This window comes from Heteronotia binoei, chromosome 15 (assembly GCF_032191835.1).
Source record: "Heteronotia binoei isolate CCM8104 ecotype False Entrance Well chromosome 15, APGP_CSIRO_Hbin_v1, whole genome shotgun sequence".
Taxonomy (NCBI): domain Eukaryota; kingdom Metazoa; phylum Chordata; class Lepidosauria; order Squamata; family Gekkonidae; genus Heteronotia; species Heteronotia binoei.
Genome location: NC_083237.1, coordinates 5,780,143 through 5,799,760, shown reverse-complemented (window position 1 = coordinate 5,799,760; position 19,618 = coordinate 5,780,143). Strand labels below are relative to the sequence as shown.

Genomic DNA, 19,618 nt, shown 5'->3' with positions numbered 1-19,618 from the left:
TAGGTGGGACCCTCACTGGTCTAATCCAGCAGGGCTCTTCTGATGTCTTCTCAGTGGAAGGCCTCAGTTTCTCTGCCCTGTTGTTGGCCCTCCAGAGGAACTGCCTGGCCGCTGTGTGAGACAGGAGGCTGGACTAGGTGGACCCTCACTGGTCTAATCTAGCAGGGCTCTTCTGATGTTCTTCTCAGGGGAAGGCCTTGGCCTTTCTGCCCTGTTGTTGGCCCTCCATAGGAACTGGTTGGCTGCTGTGTGAGACAGGAGGCTGGACTAGGTGGACCCTCCCTGGTCTGATCCAGCAGGGCTCTTCTGATGTTGTTCTCAGGGGAAGGCCTCAGTCTCTCTGCCCTGTTGTTGGCCCTTCAGAGGAACTGGTTGGCCACTGTGTGAGGCAGGAGGCTGGACTAGATGGACCCTCACTGGTCTAATCCAGCAGGGCTCTTCTGATGTCTTCTCAGTGGAAGGCCTCAGTTTCTCTGCCCTGTTGTTGGCCCTCCAGAGGAACTGGTTGGCCGCTGTGTGAGACAGGAGGCTGGACTAGGTGGACCCTCACTGGTGTAATCCAGCAGGGCTCTTCTGATGTCTTCTCAGTGGAAGGCCTCAGTTTCTCTGCCCTGTTGTTGGCCCTCCAGAGGAACTGCCTGGCTGCTGTGTGAGACAGGAGGCTGGACTAGGTGGACCCTCACTGGTCTAATCTAGCAGGGCTCTTCTGATGTTCTTATCAGGAGAAGGCCTCGGCCTCTCTGCCCTGTTGTTGGCCCTCCAGAGGAACTGCCTGGCTACTGTGTTAGACAGGAGGCTGGACTAGATGGACCCCTGGTCTGATCTAGCAGGGCTCTTTTTAGGTTCTTACGAAGAGACAACTGTCTGAGTGTGGCTCAATAACAACCAGCAGCCGTTGGATGAACTTCTTCAATGGGTCGCTGGACAACCATGTGGGCATGCTCTACCTTTGGATCAGCCTCATACAGGGGATTGGACTAGATGTCCTACTAGGCCCTTCCAACACTTAAAATTCCCTGAGCATCAAAGAATCCCCCTCTTTTTATGCAGACAGGCTTTCCTGCCTCTCTTACAGGGCGATTCTTCTCATTCCCCCATCTTTTCCCATCCCTCTGTTCAGTTTTCACTACTCTGCAGCAGTGGTTGCTGTTAGATTGGGCTTAGGGTCCAACCCCTTTCTCCACATCTGTGGGGGAGGACCCCAGGATTCTCTGGAACTCGAATGGTGTCCTCAGCATGCTTGCTCACTATGTGCAAATCAGAGAATCCCCATGACCCCCTTGATCGAAGGATCCCCTTTGACCTCTTTTTCTCTTCTATGATTCAAGCTGACACAAGAACTCTCAGTGCCTCGTGCCCTTAGGAAACTTCCCCCCTCCGCACAGAGAGAGGAAGCCTCTCTGAAGAAATCACATTTTGCGGTTCTCACCGGCTTCCACTTCTCCTTCCTGTCCATCGCTTAGGAAAGCACGTCGATTGTGCACCTCTGTGAACTCAACGGCACCAAAGATCAAGTTCAGGGTTAACGCGCCCTCTAAACTGCAGAGTCTTATGAGCCCAAATTCTAATTTCTGTGAGCTACTGGCATTAAAGTGGTGAGCTGCTGCATAAATTAGTGGGTTCTGGGGCCATCCTTCTTGAGCGAAGACAAAAATGTGTGAGACGGAGGCTAAAAAAACCTGTGAGCTGGCTCACACTAACTCGCTTTAGAGGGAACACTTGTTATGGTGTTAACTTTCAAAGCCCTGGGAGGTGTGGAACCAGTATATCTGAAGAAGAAGAAGATGATGATATTGGTTTTATATCCCGCCCTCCACTCCGAAGAGTCTCAGAGCGGCTCACAATCTCCTTTACCTTCCTCCCCCACAATAGACACCCTGTGAGGTAGATGAAGATATTGGATTTATATCCCGCCCTCCACTCCAAAGAGTCTCAGAGCGGCTCACAATCTTCTTTACCTTCCTCCCCACCCCCCACAACAGACACCCTGTGAGGTAGATGAAGATATTGGATTTATATCCCGCCCTCCATTCCGAAGAGTCTCAGAGCGGCTCACAATCTCATTTCCCTTCCTCCCCCACAACAGACACCCTGTGAAGTAGATGAAGATATTGGATTTATATCCCGCCCTCCACTCCGAAGAGTCTCAGAGCGGCTCACAATCTCCTTTACCTTCCTCCCCCACAACAGACACCCTGTGAGGTAGATGAAGATATTGGATTTATATCCCGCCCGCCACTCCAAAGAGTCTCACAGCAGCTCACAATCTCCTTTCCCTTCCTCCCCCACAACAGTCACCCTGTGAAGTAGATGAAGATATTGGATTTATATCCCGCCCTCCACTCTGAAGAGTCTCAGAGTGGCTCACAATCTCCTTTACCTTCCTCCCCACCCCCCACAACAGACACCCTGTGAGGTAGATGAAGATACTGGATTTATATCCCACCCTCCACTTCGAAGAGTCTCAGAGCGGCTCACAATCTCCTTTCCCTTCCTCCCCCACAACAGACACCCTGTGAAGTAGATGAAGATATTGGATTTATATCCCGCCCTCCACTCCGAAGAGTCTCAGAGCGGCTCACAATCTCCTTTACCTTCCTCCCCACCCCCCACAACAGACACCCTGTGAGGTAGATGAAGATATTGGATTTATATCCCGCCCTCCACTCCGAAGAGTCTCAGAGCGGCTCACAATCTCCTTTCCCTTCCTCCCCCACAACAGACACCCTGTGAGGTGAGTGGGGATAGAGAGGGCTCTCCCAGCAGCTGCCCTTTCAAGGACAACCTCTGCCAGAGCGATGGCTGACCCATGCCAGCAGGTGCAAGTGGAGGAGTGGGGAATCTGCAGGATCGTTTCTCGCTGTACATCCCTTGGAGAGCTTGAGGCTCTTTACAGCAACATCTTCTGGTAGTCCCAGCCCAAAAGATGTTTGCTGAGCCCCAGTCAGAGCTAGAGTTTTTTCAGCTTTGGTTCCAAAGGGAGATCACGACTTATTACAGTTCCACAGGGCCTGTAAAATGGACATACATACGAACATACAAAGCTGCCTTCTACTGAATCAGACCCTTCTCGGTCCGTCAAAGTCAGTCTTGTCTACTCAGACGGGCAGTGGCTCTCCAGGGTCTCAAGCTGAGGTTAGAATTCACCTCTTAACCTGATTAGCTACTATTTAGGGAAGTGCTTTGACTTGCAAAGTGCTTTGTGGCCACTGTGTTCTTCCTCCTCGCGGCGCTAAGTGGTAAAGGTTGTCCCCTGCGCAAGCACCAGTCGCTTCCGACTCTGGGGTGACGTTGCTTTCACAACATTTTCACTGCAAGTTTTTTACGGGGTGGTTTGCCATCGCCTTCCCCAGTCAGCTACGCTTTCCCCCCCCAGCAAGCTGGGTACTCATTTGACCGACCTCGGAAGGATGGAAGGCTGAGCCAACCTCGAACCGGCTACCTGAAAACCCAGCTTCCGCCGGGGATCGAACTCAGGTCGTGAGCAGAGAGTTCAGACTGCAGTACTGCAGCTTTGCCACTCTGCGCAGCGCGCTAAGTCACTACTGTTCCCATTTCACAGACGGGAGACCGAGGCCAGGACAGCGTGACACAACCCAGGCCCCATTGAGAGCCCAGAACTGACGCAGGACTTGAATCCAGGACTTCCGAACCTGAGTCAAGCTTTCTAGCCAGCAATATGAACATGCCAACTATGACAGGTAGCAGTCACTCCACTTTCCAATCTGTAGGACGGATGGATTCACGTTCTAGCTGTATCTACGGAAATGAGTCACGACTCCTGGAACCTCATCCCCTGCCGTGCCTTTTGTGAATCTTCAAGGTGTTCCTGAACTCCTGCTCTTTTCGACGGGTACTATGTTGTAATGAGATGGAGTCGGTGGGTGCCCTGGCCCCCCTGGGCAATACGCTGAGGTCCCCTGGTCCAGAGGACCATCAAAACCAAGAACAGGAGTTACAGACTGACAGGCAGAAGAGGTGGGGTATGGCTCACTCCCGTCCAATGGTAGCACAGGAAGAGATGGCAGGCATGGTTGACGGCTCAGGCATGGGCCAAATTGGCCTGGGCTCAAGGTGAGCCTCAAGGAAGCAACACTGGATCTTGACCTCACGGTGGTGTGGGGATAGGCACAGAGAAGCCATGCTGGATCAGGCCAATGGTCCATCCAGTCCAACGTTTTGTGTCACACAGTGGCCCAAAACCCCAGGTGCCATCAGGAGGTCCACCAGTGGGGCCAGGACACTACAAGCCCTCCCACTGATGTCCCCCCAAGCACCAAGAATATAGAGCACCACTGCCCCAGACGTAAGAATATAAGAGAAGCCATGTTGGATCAGGCCAGTGGCCCCATCCAGTCCAACACTCTGTGTCACAAAGTGGCCAAAAACCCAGGTGCCATCAGGAGGTCCACCAAGACACTAGAAGCCCTCCCACTGTTGCTCCCTCCCCAGCACCAAGAATACAGAGCATCACTGCCTCTGACAGAGAGTTCTGCCCCAGACAGACTGTGCCTAACAGCCACTGATGGACCTCTGTTCCAGATGTTTATCCAATCCCCTCATGAAACTGCCTATGTTTGTAGCCGCCACCACCTCCTATGGCAGTGAATTCCATGTGTTGATCACCCTTTGGGTGAGGAAGGACTTCCTTTTATCCAATCTAGCCCGACTGCTCAGCCATTTCATGGAGCGCTCACGAGTTCTCGTATTGTGAGAAAGGGGGAAAAGGACTTCTTTCTCTACCTTCTCTATCCCAGGCATAATCTTGCCGATGCCTGACATCTCCTCCTGCTCCCACAGTGTCGCTGCAAGTCCTTGGAATGCTGCTGGTGCCACCGGGGTCTCATTTATTCCTGTGACAGGTGGCCAGTCTCTACAGCCAACAGGTGGCTTTGAGCCAGCTCTATTCGGAAGTGTGACAAAGCACAGGGTCTTCCACTCATGCAGAGGGAATCCCACCCTGACAGGACTCATAAAGAAAATGAACAAATTTCAGTCAATTCTTTCCTTCCTCTCCTCACCTGAAGACCTGTTCCTCCGTGACTGAGTCTTGGCTCCAACAGTCCTTGTGCCCTGTGGGAGAGAGAGAGGGCAGAGGGCATGAGAACAAAGGGTGAGGAAGTGTGGACAGGGTGCAAACTGGGGGTGGTGGTGGTTTGCGCTCATCGTCTTGGCCTTACCTTTGAAAAGGACGCATTCCTTCTGGGACTGGCCCTCAGCCCAGAGGACACGGAAGGTATGCTGCGGCCAGTGGTCGTTGAGGGCTGTGGAGGGCAAGTCGCACAGCTAGGGAGGCACCCAAGAGTTAAGGGAAAACAAAGTCTCTGGAAATGGATCGCAAGGATTTTCACTGTGTGGCTGAATGCAAGACTCAAGGCAGCCATTTCGTGGCCGGCTCTGCCTCCTGAAGCAGCCATTTTGTGGTTGTGCCCACCACACGGTATCATTTAAAAAAATAATATTGGACTTATATCCCAACCTTCACTCTGAATCTCAGAGTGGTAGCAATCTCCATTTACCTTCCTCCCCCACAACAAAGACCTTGTGAGGTAGGTGGGGCTGAGAGAGCTCTCCCAGAAGCTGCCCTTTCAAGGACAGCTCTGTGAGAGCTACGGCTGACTCAAGGCCATTCCAGCAGCTGCAAGCGGAGGAGTGGAGAATCAAGCCCGTTCTCCCAGATAAGAGTCAACCACTACACCAAACTGGCTCTCCGAAGGTGCCTTCAGGCTCCAAATTTACGCCAGGCAAACTTTATTAGAGAACCTGGAATGAGAACCTTTCAATGCCTACTCTTCCCTTCCTGCCCCTCTTCCCCTGGGAGCCAACTCTGAGTTAGTTTTACCCCAGCAGGGCCAAAGATTAGCCTCAGAAATGAGGAAGCAATACCTGAGGATGTCTAAGCACGAGTGGGCTGCTTTCAGCTCAATACTGAGCACCCAGGATTAAGGGAAAAGGCTTCTGGGTCAACAGGCCCTCACTACACACCTAGCATTGCTGAGTCCCTCTGGGCAGCCGGCTGGGAGTGATGTGCCCACGTGACTTCCAATGTGACCCAGAAATGACATAAGCCATGCGGCACGTCAGGGCGGTGCTCTGGTTTTTGGGCAAAAACTCTACAGTAGAATTAGCTTCTACTATAGAGTTTTTGCCCAAAAACCAGAGCGTCAGCCGATGTCCCCCCCATGCCTATGACACTTTTGGGTCACGCTGAAGTAACGAAGGCACACTGGGTGTTCCTCCCTAGTTTTTGAGGTAATTCCTCCCACCCCTGCAGGCAAGAAGAAGAAGAAGATGATATTGGATTTATCCCCCGCCCTCCACTTCAAAGAGTCTCAGAGCGGCTCACAATCTCCTTTCCCTTCCTCCCCCACAACAGACACCCTGTGAGGTAGATGAAGATATTGGATTTATATCCCGCCCTCCACTCCAAAGAGTCTCAGAGCGGCTCACCATCTCCTTTCCCTTCCTCCCCCACAACAGACACCCTGTGAGGTGGGTGGGGCTGGAGAGGGCTCTCACAGCAGCTGCCCTTTCAAGGACAACCTCTGCCACAGCTATGGCTGACCCAAGGCCATTCCAGCAGGTGCAAGTGGAGGAGGGGGAATCAAACCCGGTTCTCCCAGATAAGAGTCCTCACACTTAACCACGACACCAAACTGGCTCTCCAGTAGGGGACTCCCCTCTCCACCACCAGGGGTCTGGCATCGGTTATATAAATAAAAGCCCAACCGTGGTGGCAATTCTGAGGGTTTTCATTTGTTAGATGTGGCTTGCGCAGGATTGGCTCACGCCGTCTCCGCCGTGCCATTGGCTGATTTCTGCTCTCCCCGCCCACTGCCATCAGGCAATAACTCCAGCATAAGCCCACTGACCTTCGAAAGAGACAGTTCTCTGCTGACAGGGGGTTTCCTGATCAACAGGCCTGTTGTAGGAAGTCCAGGACATGTCTGAGAGTGGGCAAGGAGTGCGCGGGTGTAAAACAGGGGGGAAATTTGTGGTGCCTGGTCTCCCAGCTACAGGCTTTTGCTCATGAGAAAACAGTAGGGTTCCTTCTCTTCAGCTGAGGCAATAAGGATGTTCATTCACATCAGGGAAGGGCCCTTTCCGCCTGACAATATTCTTCACTCTTTCTATTCCAATTAGGCTACAGCGGGCTCATATGACAGAACGGACTCTGAGGGAAAGGCCTTTCCTCCTGTTGCCAATCTCCAGGAGAGTTATACAACAGCACGAAAAACTGTGGGAAATAACGAATAAGTCATGAAAATGACTTCAAAAATACTTCAAAAACAGAATTAATTTTTAAACAACAACATCACATATTACTGCACATTATCAAGAATTCGTGAATACAAGGTATAAGGTGCAGAGAATAAATTTTCAAAAGTGCTTGCAGTTAATCATGTCCATTGTCGACTTAAGACGCTTGAAGACTATTCACCCGACTCCGCGGGACAAATAAAGTGCCAGCGTCAACCGTGTTGCAAATGCAGAGAGTTCTTGTTTTTCAGAAAAAAAGGTTTTGATTTTAAGACGTTACTTTAGACTTTCATCCTTTAAAGAAGTTTGATATATACTGGATAGTCATCAGCTTCTAACAGTAAAGCCTTTCTTCCCGGGGAACCACTGTTGCCAATCTCCAGGTGATAGCCGTAGAAGCTGACTGGGAGATTTCGAACCGGCTTAACCTGCCTCATGGGATTGTGGTTGTTCAGATCAAAGGGGGGAGAGGAGAGGAGAATGCTGTAAGCTGATGTAACGGCTGATGACTCCCCCCTATTAGAGAGAGCCAGTTTGGTGTAGTGGTTAAGTGTGCGGACTCTTATCTGGGAGAACCGGGTTTGATTCCCCACTCCTCCACTTGCACCTGCTAGCATGGCCTTGAGTCAGCCAGAGCTCTGGCAGAGGTTGTCCTTGAAAGGGCAACTGCTGTGAGAGCCCTCTCAGCCCCACCCACCTCACAGGGGGTCTGTTGTGGGGAAGGAAGGTAAAGGAGACTGTGAGCCACTCTGAGACTCTTCGGAGTGGAGGGCGGGATATAAATCCAATATCTTCTTCTTCTTCTTCTATTAAACAGCCTGTCAGAGATAGCCTGTTGGTCTGAAAGGTCTCACTACAGGCCTCTGAGGCAGAATTCACTGGGCCCAGTGCTGACTATGGCTGCCAATTCCAGGTTGGTGAGAAATTCCTGGAGATTCTGTGGTGGAGTCTGAGGAGGCCATAGCAGTTAGACCCCTTCAGTGGGGTCTACCGGACCCAGGTCCTCGCTGTGGAAACTGACTGACTGATTTCAGACTAGTCACAGACTTCCAGCCTAACCTGCCTCACAGGGTTGTTGTTCAGATCAAATGGGGGGAGAAAATGATGTAAACTGCTTTGGTTTCCACCCCCCCACTATGAAGAATGACTAATTTTCCTGTATAGAGGCTGCAGGGAGGGCAAAGGTGATTGAAAGCTGAAGTCAGAGGGGCAAATAAAGGGAAGGAGATAGGGTTGCCAACTCCAGCTTAGGAAATTCCTGGAGATTTAAGGGGCTGGACCTGGAGAGGGCAGGGTTTGAGGAGGAGTGGGACCTCAGAGAGGTACAATGCCATAGACTCCAAACCAACAATTTCCTCCTGGGAACACTGTTGCCAATCTCCAGATGAGGACTGGAGATCACTCAGAATTACAACTGCTCTCCAGATGTCAGGGATCAGCTCACCTTGAGGTGGGGGGGGGGAGGGAATGTCTTCACTTGGGTGGGTGGGAAGACAGCAAGGGTGGCAGACACTTGCCCAGAGGCCTTGAGTGGTACCTTTCCATGTTGATGGGAAATTCCTGGAGATTCTGTGGTGGACTTTGAGGAAGACATAGGAGTTAGGGCTTCAGAGTGGGGCCTGCTGGACCCAGGTCCTTGCTGTGGAAGCTGACTGACTGATTTCAGACTAGCCACAGAGTTCCAGCCTAACCTGCCTCACAGGGTTGTTGTTCAGATCAAAAGGGGGCAGAAGAGAATTATGTAAGCTGCTTTGGTTCCCCACCCTCCACTGTGGAGAAAGACAGCCTATGTAGAAGCTGCAGGGAGGGGGAAGGAGATGGAAAGCTGAAGTCAGAGGGGGCAGATAAAGGGAAGAAGATAGGTTGCCAACTCCAGGCTAGGGAATTCCTGGATATTTAAGGGGTGGGGTTTGAGGAGAGGTGGAACCTGACAGGTACAATGCCATTTCCTCCTAGGGAACCACTGGAGATCACTCCGGTTTACAACTGCTCTCTAGATAGCAGAGATAAGCTCCCCTTGAAGTGGGGGGAGGTTAATGCCTTCACTTGGGTGGGTGGGAAGACAGCAAGGGTGGCAGGCACTTGCCCAGAGCCTCCTTCCAGAGCCCGTTGTATTTTTTTCCCCACAACGGGCCTTACTCCTAGTCCCTATATAAACCTCTTTGTGCTTAACACGCTCTATGTTTCAGAAACAGATCAGGGCCTCCTCACTCCCTCAAATTCCTATTCCCCTTTTCATCTTAGCTGTGGAGAAACGCCATCTTAGTCAATGTTGGTGCTTCATTGGGAGGGATCATTAAACTACTAAAGTAGGCTTTGGCCTAGCCTCCCTCCAACCCCCCCTCCCTTCCAGAGTTAAACCAGAGCCTCTAGGGGGAAAACCTCCTAGAGGGGCAGGAAGTTCTTTTGTTCTTTGTATTTGAGTTAGGCAGGAAGAAGCTAGTTCTCAGCTGGCGCTCAAAGGAAGAGGTTACCAGTGTGGGGGCTCCTGCCTGTGGGAGAGGCCTGATCAAGAGGAAAAGGGCCCCCAGGCAGTCAGACCGAGTAAGTCATCCACAAGGCAGGGCAAGTTTAGACCAGGGACAGTAGGATGCGTTTAAAACCACCGTTTATTTGTCATGCTGGTTGCTGTGCGGGTGCTGTGCTGTGCTAAACTTTTACATGCAACTGTTTTTGTTTTGTTTTGTTTTTCTTTTCTTTTTCTCTTTTAATTAAATATTTTTACTGTTTTGAATGCTGGCAGTCAAACTCTGTACCACATAGATCCCCAACCGCTTTAGACCATGCTGAGTTATGAAGGGGGCCCCGGGGAAGGGGGAAGGCATGCAGTTGGATAAGGTGCCAATTCTCCAGGGGTTCCCCAAAGAAGTGCTGTGGTCTCTGTGATACCCAAGTACAGGGTGGCAGAGGACCTTGAGGCCTGGCCTCACAGCTGGAGAGGGGGATTGGGAGTCCTGTTCCTCTCAATCTGAACCCCTAGACTGAGCAGGTGGTGGCAGCGAGCCCAAGTGGCCGGAGGAGAAATAGCTCCCTCCAGGAGTTGGCGACTCAATAGGGAGTTGACGGGACCGGGTCTGAAGGCAGAATCGGGCCGGTTCCGTCACATTAGCCAACAAAGACCAGAAACCATTTCACTCCTACATCCCGCTGACAAACTATACACAATTCCCCTTCTGAAAATCTGGGAACCGAAACCAGCCGTCCTGGGCCACCACAGCTAACTCTTTCCCCTAAAAACAGAGGATGGCGTTCTGGAAGTTTCCAGCCTCTCCCCAATCTGTAGGATACCCACATAAGTCCAGGCTTGTTTCGGCAATCTGGTGTGCGCCACCGAACCACCAGCGGGGATTCGTCTCCGAAAACAACCAGGTCATGTGAAGCTGGAGCCACCTGGAAACAAGAGAAAGAATTCTCCAGGCTCACCACAAGGCAGGCACCCTCCGGTGCCCCTCTCCTCTCGCCTGGGGACTTACTGCCACGGGATGGGAGAAGGCCACCACCAATGAGGCGTCCTCTCTGTTCACGTAGAGACAGCGGATGGTTGGCTCTGGGTCAGCTGCGGAGGAGAAGAGGAGAAAGGAAGGTGTCCACATAGGAAAAACAGAAGAAGGGTTGGAAACGGATTTGGCTGTGATGATTCCCCCTTAAGAACATAAGAGAAGCCATGTTAGATCAGGCCAATGGCCCATCCAGTCCAACACTCTGTGTCACATAAGAACATAAGAGAAGCCATGTTGGATCAGGCCAATGGCCCATCCAGTCCAACACTCTGTGTCACATAAGAACATAAGAGAAGCCATGTTGGATCAGGCCAGTGGCCCATCCAGTCCAACACTCTATGTCACATAGTGGCCAAAAAACCAAGTGCCATCAGGAGGCCCATCAGTGGGGCCAGGACACTAGAAGCCCTTCCACTGTCCCCTTCCCCAAGCACCAAGAATACAGAGCATCACTGCCCCAGACATAAGAACGTAAGAGAAGCCATGCTGGATCAGGCCAACGGCCCATCCACTCTGTGACACACAGTGGCCAAGAAACCCAGGTATCATCAGTGGGGTCAGGGCATTAGAAGCCCTCCCACTGTGCCTCCCCAAGCACCAAGAATACAGAGCATCTCTGCCCCAGACAGAGAGTTCCATCAATACGCTATGGCTAATAGCCATTGATGGACCTCTGTTTATCCAATCCCCTCTTGAAGCTGGCTATGCTTGTAGCTGCTACCACCTCCTGTGGCAGTGAATTCCACGTGTTACTCATCCTTTGGGTGAAGGACTTCCTTTTATCCGTTCTAACCCGACTGCTCAGCGATTTCATGGAGTGGCCACGAGTTCTTGTATTGTGAGAATAGGAGAATAGTACTTCTTTCTCTACCTTCTCTATCCTGTGCATAATCTTGTAAACCTCTATCATGTCACCCCTAAGCTGACATTTCTCCAAGCTAAAGAGCCCCAAACGTTTTAACCTTTCTTCATAGGGAAAGTGTTCCAACCCTTTAATCATTCTAATTATCCTTTTTCTGGACTCCTTGAGATTCCTGGAAATCCCTGGACGCTGAAAGGCCTTGGATCCCCATTCCCTGAATGGAACCACGAGAGGGGAGCAATGGTGGCCGACTCAGTTTGAAATGGCCTGGATTTGTAGTGTAGACACACTCTTAATAGCCTGGAAGGAATTAGGCCTTTGGTTCCTAAAGAGGGAGACACACCTCTGTATGGGAAAAACTCATTCATTGACTAATCAATCAATTAGTCAATTTATAACCCGCACCCTCTTCTTAACAGAGGACTACGGGTGATCCACAGCATAGGCAAACAATAGCACCAGAACTTGAGTGGATAATAAATTCTATAAATTCAAACGAATGCAATACAAGATTCTAATTAAAATTCATCCAGTCATCAGCTCTGGTACGAAACCTGGACAGCCAGCTGGCTCATCTGTTCTCTTGGTGAATGAAATGATGCACCAAAAAAGGCAGCCTTCCCTGCCCTAGGGGACCTGAAAAGATCCCGCAGGGCACAAACGAACTTCCTTGGGCAGCTGGTTCCAGAGGGCAGAGGCAGCCACCGAAAAGCCCTTGCCCCAGTGGATGACAAGTCGGCCATTCGTGCACCAGGCGCCTGCAGTTGGCCCCATGACGGGGAGGATGGGTCCTATCAGGAGAGACGGTTCCAAACCAGACCATTTAGGGCTTTATAGGTCAAAACAAAGAATAGATGCTTTTGAGAAGTGGTGCTGGAGATGATTCTTGAGAGTCCCTTGGACCGCAAGGAGATCCAATCAGTCAGTCCTAAGAGGGAAATCAACCCAGACTGTTCCCTGGAAGGTCAGATGCTGAAGCTGAAGCTCAAATACTCTGGCCACCCAATGAGAAGGGAGACCTCACTGGAGAAGACTCTTGAGAGTCCCTTGGACTGCAAGAAGATCCGATCAGTCAGTCCTAAGGGGAATCAACCCAGACTGTTCCCTGGAAGGTCAGATGCTGAAGCTGAAGCTCAAATACTTTGGCCACCCAATGAGAAGGGAGACCTCACTGGAGAAGACTCTTGAGAGTCCCTTGGACTGCAAGAAGATCCAATCAGTCAGTCCTAAGGGGAATCAACCCTGACTGTTCCCTGGAAGGTCAGATGCTGAAGCTGAAGCTCAAATACTTTGGCCACCCAATGAGAAGGGAGCCCTCACTGGAGAAGACTCCTGAGAGTCTCTTGGACTGCAAGAAGATCCGATCAGTCAGTCCTAAGGGGAATCAACCCAGACTGTTCCCTGGAAGGTCAGATGCTGAAGCTGAAGCTCAAATACTTTGGCCACCCAATGAGAAGGCAGCCCTCACTGGAGAAGATTCTTGAGAGTCCCTTGGACTGCAAGAAGATCCGATCAGTCAGTCCTAAGGGGAATCAACCCAGACTGTTCCCTGGAAGGTCAGATGCTGAAGCTGAAGCTCAAATACTTTGGCCACCCAATGAGAAGGCAGCCCTCACTGGAGAAGACTCTTGAGAGTCCCTTGGACTGCAAGAAGATCCGATCAGTTAGTCCTAAGGGGAATCAACCCAGACTGTTCCCTGGAAGGTCAGATGCTGAAGCTGAAGCTCAGATCCTTTGGCCACCAAATGAGAAGGGAGCACTCCCTGGAGAAGACTTCTGAGAGTCCCTTGGACTGCAAGAAGATCCGATCAGTCAGTCCTAAGGGAAATCAGCCCTGACTGTTCCCTGGAAGGTCAGATGCTGAAGCTGAAGCTCAAAGACTTTGGCCACCCAATGAGAAGACCCTGATGCTGGGAAAGACAGAAGGCAAAAAAAGAAGGGGAGGGCAAAAGATGAGATGGCTGGACAGCGTTACTGATGTAACAAACATGAATTTGAGATGACTTCGGAGGATGGTGGAAGACAGGAGGGCCTGGTGTGACTTTGTCCATGGGGTTGCAAACAGTCAGACTTGACTGTGTAACTGAACAACAACAACAAAGGTCAAAACTAACACCTTGACTTGGCACGGGGAACTAACTGAGAGTCAGTGAAGCTGCTGCAAGATCAGAGTTACATGAGCCAACTCAAGAGAATTTGCGGCAGTTCGGTCACTGTTGTCCCACTGGACCCTATTTTCCAGCTGGTTCTAGAAACGGAGGTCAACTTTCCCAATTAACTCATTTTCTATGAAATGTTTCTATACTGCCCATCTACCCAGCTTAGGGCCACCAAGGTGGCTAATGTTAAAAACATCAAAACAAAGTTTTTAAACAGATAAAGATGATAGACAGACAGACAGATAGATGATAGATAGGGAGGGAGGAAGGGACACCCCCCCCAAATAATTTAAAAGAACAACTTGCTAAAGCACAAACGGGAAGCTATCGGGAGCATGTGATACTCCAATGTTCTAGCAATTACACCAGCTACCTATCTACTTCTAAACCCAATTGAAGGGACTGACTTTGACATTTAAAGCCCTACATGGCTTGGGACCAGAATATCTGAAGGACTGTCTTCTTCCATATGCCCCTGGCCTGGGAACTGAGAGAACAGGGGAAGGCCCTTGTGACTGGCCCATCAATCAGAGCAGCTCGTCTGGCACACAAGACAGGGCCTTTTTGGTGGTAGCCCGACAAAACTGGAACAGCCACCCCAGGGAGGTGTTCCTGGCTCCCTCACTTTCAGTCTTCAGATGGCAGCTGAAGACAGTGTTATTTAGGACTGTATTGAATCAATTCAAGCAGTCCTAAATTGTGATTTTATATTATTTTTTTTAAAAAAATGTTTCTTACACATTTTATTAACATTGCAAGCCACATATGAGCTCCGTAGGAATAAAGGCGGCTAATAAAGATTTTGAAAGAAGGAAATAAAGAAACTGCACGAGCCCTCTCCCACAACCTTGCTGTCTCAACCTGGGAACGCGGGAGCTCAGGGTCACTCGGGGAAACCAGCGCTCTGCCGTTTCAGCACAGGCGACAGAAAGTAATTGCGCACCCAACATGTAATTAAGGCATGGAATTCACTGTCACAAGACGCAGCGACAGCCGCAGACTCTATTGGCTTTAGGAAAAGACACGACACATCCGAGGAGGTGGAGGGATAACCCAAGGAGGAGAGAGAAGCAGCCACAGTTAAACGAAACCTCCACGGATGTAGGCAGTGTACCTTGAATGCCAGTCGCTAGAAAGGGCTTGTGGTTGTGGTGGTGGGGGGGTCTCTTTTGCCTTTGTACCCTATTTGCGGGCTTCACGGGGCATGAGGCCAGGCCTTTGGACCAGATGTCTAGGCCACAAGTCATAAAATGTACATCATTTATTACAAAACATACACGAGAATGAATTTTAAAACCTATTGGCTGAATGCCAGACTGCATAAAATTGCCGACAGTGTACAATTTCACATCAGCGTTAGATGGACTCCTAATCACTACACTGACCGTACGTGTCTCAGCCCCTAAGGGCCTTCCTCAATGGTCAGTTCAAAATATACAAAGGCCCACCTCCAGCAATGAAATGGCAGAAAGCCGGGTGTCGCTTCTGATATGATCTGTAGTTACTTAAAAACTATATAAAGTAAAACACTTCTGGTAAGCCTGAAGGCTTCACCCACACATCAGAATGTTTACCATGCTGTGGTGGGCATCGAGATGTTAGATCGGCTGCCTCCGTCCTCCCGCTATATCACACTGCAGTGCTATCTTGTTACATCACCTGTATATGGACCATCCTGCTGTACTATTTAACTGGTTATTGGAACTGATTTTATTGGGTTTTAATTGTGATTTTCCTGTGATTTATATGGATGTAATCTACTTTGATGTACTCCGCCCTGAGCCCCAATGCGGGAATGGGCAGAATATAAATAACAGCAACAACAATAACAATATGGTTCTCTGGTGCAGAGTATCAAGTATCCCTGGATGTGAGGTAACACCATCAAAAGTTGTTTTATAATAAATGATGTACATTTCATGACTTGTGCTTGACCCTAAGAACGTAAGAACATAAGAGAAGCCATGTTGGATCAGGCCAATGGCCCATCCAGTCCAACACTCTGTGTCACATAAGATCAGAAGAGAAGCCATGTTGGATCAGGCCAATGGCCCACCCAGTTCAACACTCTGTGTCACATAAGAACATAAGAGAAGCCATGTTGGATCAGGCCAATGGCCCATCCAGTTCAACACTCTGTGTCAAACAGTGTCCAAAAAAACCCAGTTGCCATCGGGAGGTCCATCAATGGGGCCAGGACACTAGAAGCCCTCCCACTGTTCCCCCACCAAGCACCAAGAATACAGAGCACCACTGCCCCAGATATAAGAACATAAGAGAAGCCATGTTGAATCAGGCCAATGGCCCATCCAGTCCAACACTCTGTGTCACATAAGAACATAAGAGAAGCCATGCTGGATCAGGCCAATGGCCTATCCAGTCCAACACTCTGTGTCACATAAGAGAAGCCAGGTTGGATCAGGCCGATGGCCCATCCAGTCCAACACTCTGGGTCACATAAGAACATAAGAGAAGCCATGTTGGATCAGGCCAATGGCCCATCCAGTCCAACACTCTGTGTCACATAAGAACAGAAGAGAAGCCATGTTGAATCAGGCCAATGGCCCATCCAGTCCAACACTCTGTGTCACATAAGAACAGAAGAGAAGCCATGTTGGATCAGGCCAATGGCCCATCCAGTCCAACACTCTGTGTCACATAAGAACATAAGAGAAGCCATGTTAGATCAGGCCAAAGGCCCATCCAGTCCAACACTCTGTGTCACATAAGAACAGAAGAGAAGCCATGTTGGATCAGGCCAGTGGACCATCCAGTCCAACACTCTGTGTCACATAAGAAAAGAAGAGAAGCCATGTTGGATCAGGCCAGTGGCCCATCCAGTCCAACACTCTGTGTCACATAAAAGCATAAGAGAAGCCATGTTGGATCAGGCCAAAGGCCTATCCAGTCCAACACTCTGGGTCACATAACAACATAAGAGAAGCCATGTTGGATCAGGCCAATGGCCCATCCAGTCGAACACTCTGTGTCACACAGTGGCCAATAAACTAAGTGCCATCAGGAGGTCCACCAGTGGGGCCAGGACACTAGAAACCCTCCCACTGTCCCCCCCACCCAAAGCAATAAGAATACAGAGCATCACTGCCCCACATAGAGAGTTCCAACGATAAGCTCTATATGCTTATCCAATCCCCTCTTGAAGCTGTCTCCTGTGGCAGTGAGTTCCATGTGTTAATCACCCTTTGGGTGAAGAAGGCCTTCCTTTTATCTGTTCCAACCCGACTGCTCAGCAATTTCATCGAATGCCCGCGAGTTCTTGTATTGTGAGAAAGGGAGAAAAGGGCTTCCTTCTCTACTTTCTCTATCCCGAGCATAATCTTGTAAACCTCGATCATGTCACCCCGCAGTCGACGTTTCTCCAAGCTAAAAAGCCCCAAGCGCTTTAACCTTTCTCCCTTACACAGTGTAAATCTGGGTTGGGTTCTTCCCCTTCCCCCTTTCTTTGTTTGGACCAGATGGCCTGACCCAGCAGTAAGGCTGTTCGTACAAGCCTGCGTCCCCCCCTTCAGTTTCAGCCGCACCTGTGCCCATGACCAGGGCAATGAAGTGTGGGTGGCATTAAGGATTCCCCTCCTCCTGACCCTTTTGCCCAGGGGCTCGCTTAGCTCCTACCTCGGCCCAGCAGCCAGCGGTGATAGAACCAGGCGCTCTGGTCATTGGGGTCAGTAAAGAAGGCGTTCTGCACCAGCTCCAGCTCTGGGGAAAGAAAAAAAACAGGGAGGAGAGTCAAACGGAGGGAGAAGAGGCAGACAGCGTGACTGAGATACTGCACGGCGGAAGATCTACCCTGTATACTCTCCAGATTGCACAAATAATAATAATAATAATAATAATAATAATAATAATAATAAATTTTATTTGTATCCCACCCTCCCCGCCTCGGCAGGCTCAGGGCGGCTAACAGCATTTCTCAATAACATACCATATAATAAAACCTTTAAATTTAACAATATAAAACGATATAAAACATTATTTAACAACATTAAAACCAGTCTATACAATTAAATAGTTTAGTCTGACAGTGCTGATGATATTTGACGCTAGTTCTGCCAGTGAGGGTATCATTTTACTCTGCTCTGGTTAGACCTCCCCTAGAGTCTTGTGTTCAGTTTTGGGCACCGCAATTCAAGAAGGATATAGAAAAGCTGGAACGTGTCCAGATGAGGGCAATGAGGATGGTGAGGGGTCTGGAGACCAAGTCCTACGAGGAAAGGTGGAAGGAGCTGGGCCTGTTTAGCCTGGAGAGGGGGCTGCTGAGAGGCGATAGGATCACCATCTTCAAGGACTTGAAGGGCTGTCATGTAGAGGAGGGTGTGGAATTGTTTCTTGTGGCCCCGGGAGGTAGGACCAGAACCAATGGGTTGAAACTAAATCAAAAGAACATTAGGAAGAACTTCCTGACCGTGAGAGCGGTTCCTCAGTGGAACAGGCTTCCTCCTTGGGAGGTGGTGGGCTCTCCTTCCTTGGAGGTTTTGAAACAGAGGCTAGAGGGCCATTTGACAACAATGAAGATTTTGGGAATTCAGGGGGAGGTATCTGAGTTTAGAGCGGTTCCTCCGTGGAACCGGCTTCCTCCTTGGGAGGTGATGGGCTCTCCTTCCTGGGAGGCTTTTCAACAGAGGCTAGATGGCCATCTGACAACAATGAGGATCCCGTGAATTTAGGTAGATCATGAGCCAGAGAGTAGGGGAGCCTGTTCTCTCTAAACTGAACTAGTGTGAGCTAGCTCAGTTTTCCAGCCTCCGGCTCACACCTTTTTTGTCTTCGCTCAGGAAAAAGGGCCCCCGAGCGAACTAATCGATGCAGCAGCTTACAACTTTTAACGCCAGTCGCTCATGATGTAGAATTTTTGCTCACAAGACTCCACAGCTTAGAGGGAGTCCTGGAGACCGCCAAGGGAAGTCCAGCGTTGCCACACAGAGGCAGACAACGGTAAACCACCTCTGCTCGGCTCTTGCTAAGAAAACCATATAGGGCCGCTGTAAGTCGGCCGCATCCTGACAGCTCTTTCCACTGCTACAGCCGTCTAAGAAGGCTGAGTCGTCATCTTGCAAAGAAAGAGGGTTTTAAAAGCAAGCTCCTAGTCCCTCTGAAGGGTACACAGAAGGCAAGGCAGAAAAGAGTTGGAAGAGAGTGAGGCATTCGGTTTTTAAAGAAGGTTGAAACTGGGGTCAGCAGCCCCAGAGGAAAAAAACACATCCTGTCTCTTTAACAGAAGTTTAACCCAGGGGCGTCAAACATGCAGTCTAGGGGCCGAATCAGGTCCCCAGAGGGCTCTTATCGGGCCCCCAAGCAACTGACTGTCATCTGCTTCCTTCTCCCTCTCTCTTGCTTCTTTCTGCATAACAGCTTGTTTTGCAAGGCTTGCTCAATGGCGAAGACTCTATTTTCTCCATTGGCTGAGGCTCCTCCCTTGCAGAGGAAAGGCTGGGGAGGGAGAGCTTGCTTTGCCAGGCTCTCTAAATTGCACAGCAGAGCTACTGAGCCAAGCCTCTCTTTCTTCTACTGGCTGAGGCTCCTCTTCCTCCTGGTCTCCTGGGGAAGGAAGGAAAGAGCCAGAGCTTCCTTTGCCCAGTTCCCTGGATCCCATGGGAGAAACACAAAGAAAGCACCTTTAAGGCCAATGAGTGCTAATGTTTTAAGCATGTTTTATTTTTATATTTGTGCCTTTATGAAGTTTATAACAAATGAGTTCAACACCCGAGTTAGAGGGTGGACTCTACAAGTGGCTGCGGCGGCTGCAAGTATAGCCAGCGTCAAGAGGGGACTGGATAAACCTATGGAGCAGAGGTCCATCAGTGGCTATTAGCCACAGT

The 19,618-nt window shown here is 50.1% G+C and overlaps 1 protein-coding gene across 1 annotated transcript in view; it reads right to left on the bottom strand.

Annotated features, from left to right (window-relative positions):
* The window catches only part of LOC132584431 (geranylgeranyl transferase type-2 subunit alpha-like), a 46,120-nt gene that overhangs the window by 9,688 nt on the left and 16,814 nt on the right, over positions 1 to 19,618 (bottom strand). Inside the window, exons 6-10 of the mRNA XM_060256307.1 lie at positions 17,415 to 17,498; positions 10,734 to 10,816; positions 10,549 to 10,650; positions 5,181 to 5,286; positions 5,022 to 5,073 (exon numbers count right to left, since the gene is read on the bottom strand). Of these exons, the coding sequence (XP_060112290.1) occupies positions 5,022 to 5,073; positions 5,181 to 5,286; positions 10,549 to 10,650; positions 10,734 to 10,816; positions 17,415 to 17,498 (427 nt within the window). The remainder of the gene's footprint in view (positions 1 to 5,021; positions 5,074 to 5,180; positions 5,287 to 10,548; positions 10,651 to 10,733; positions 10,817 to 17,414; positions 17,499 to 19,618) is intronic.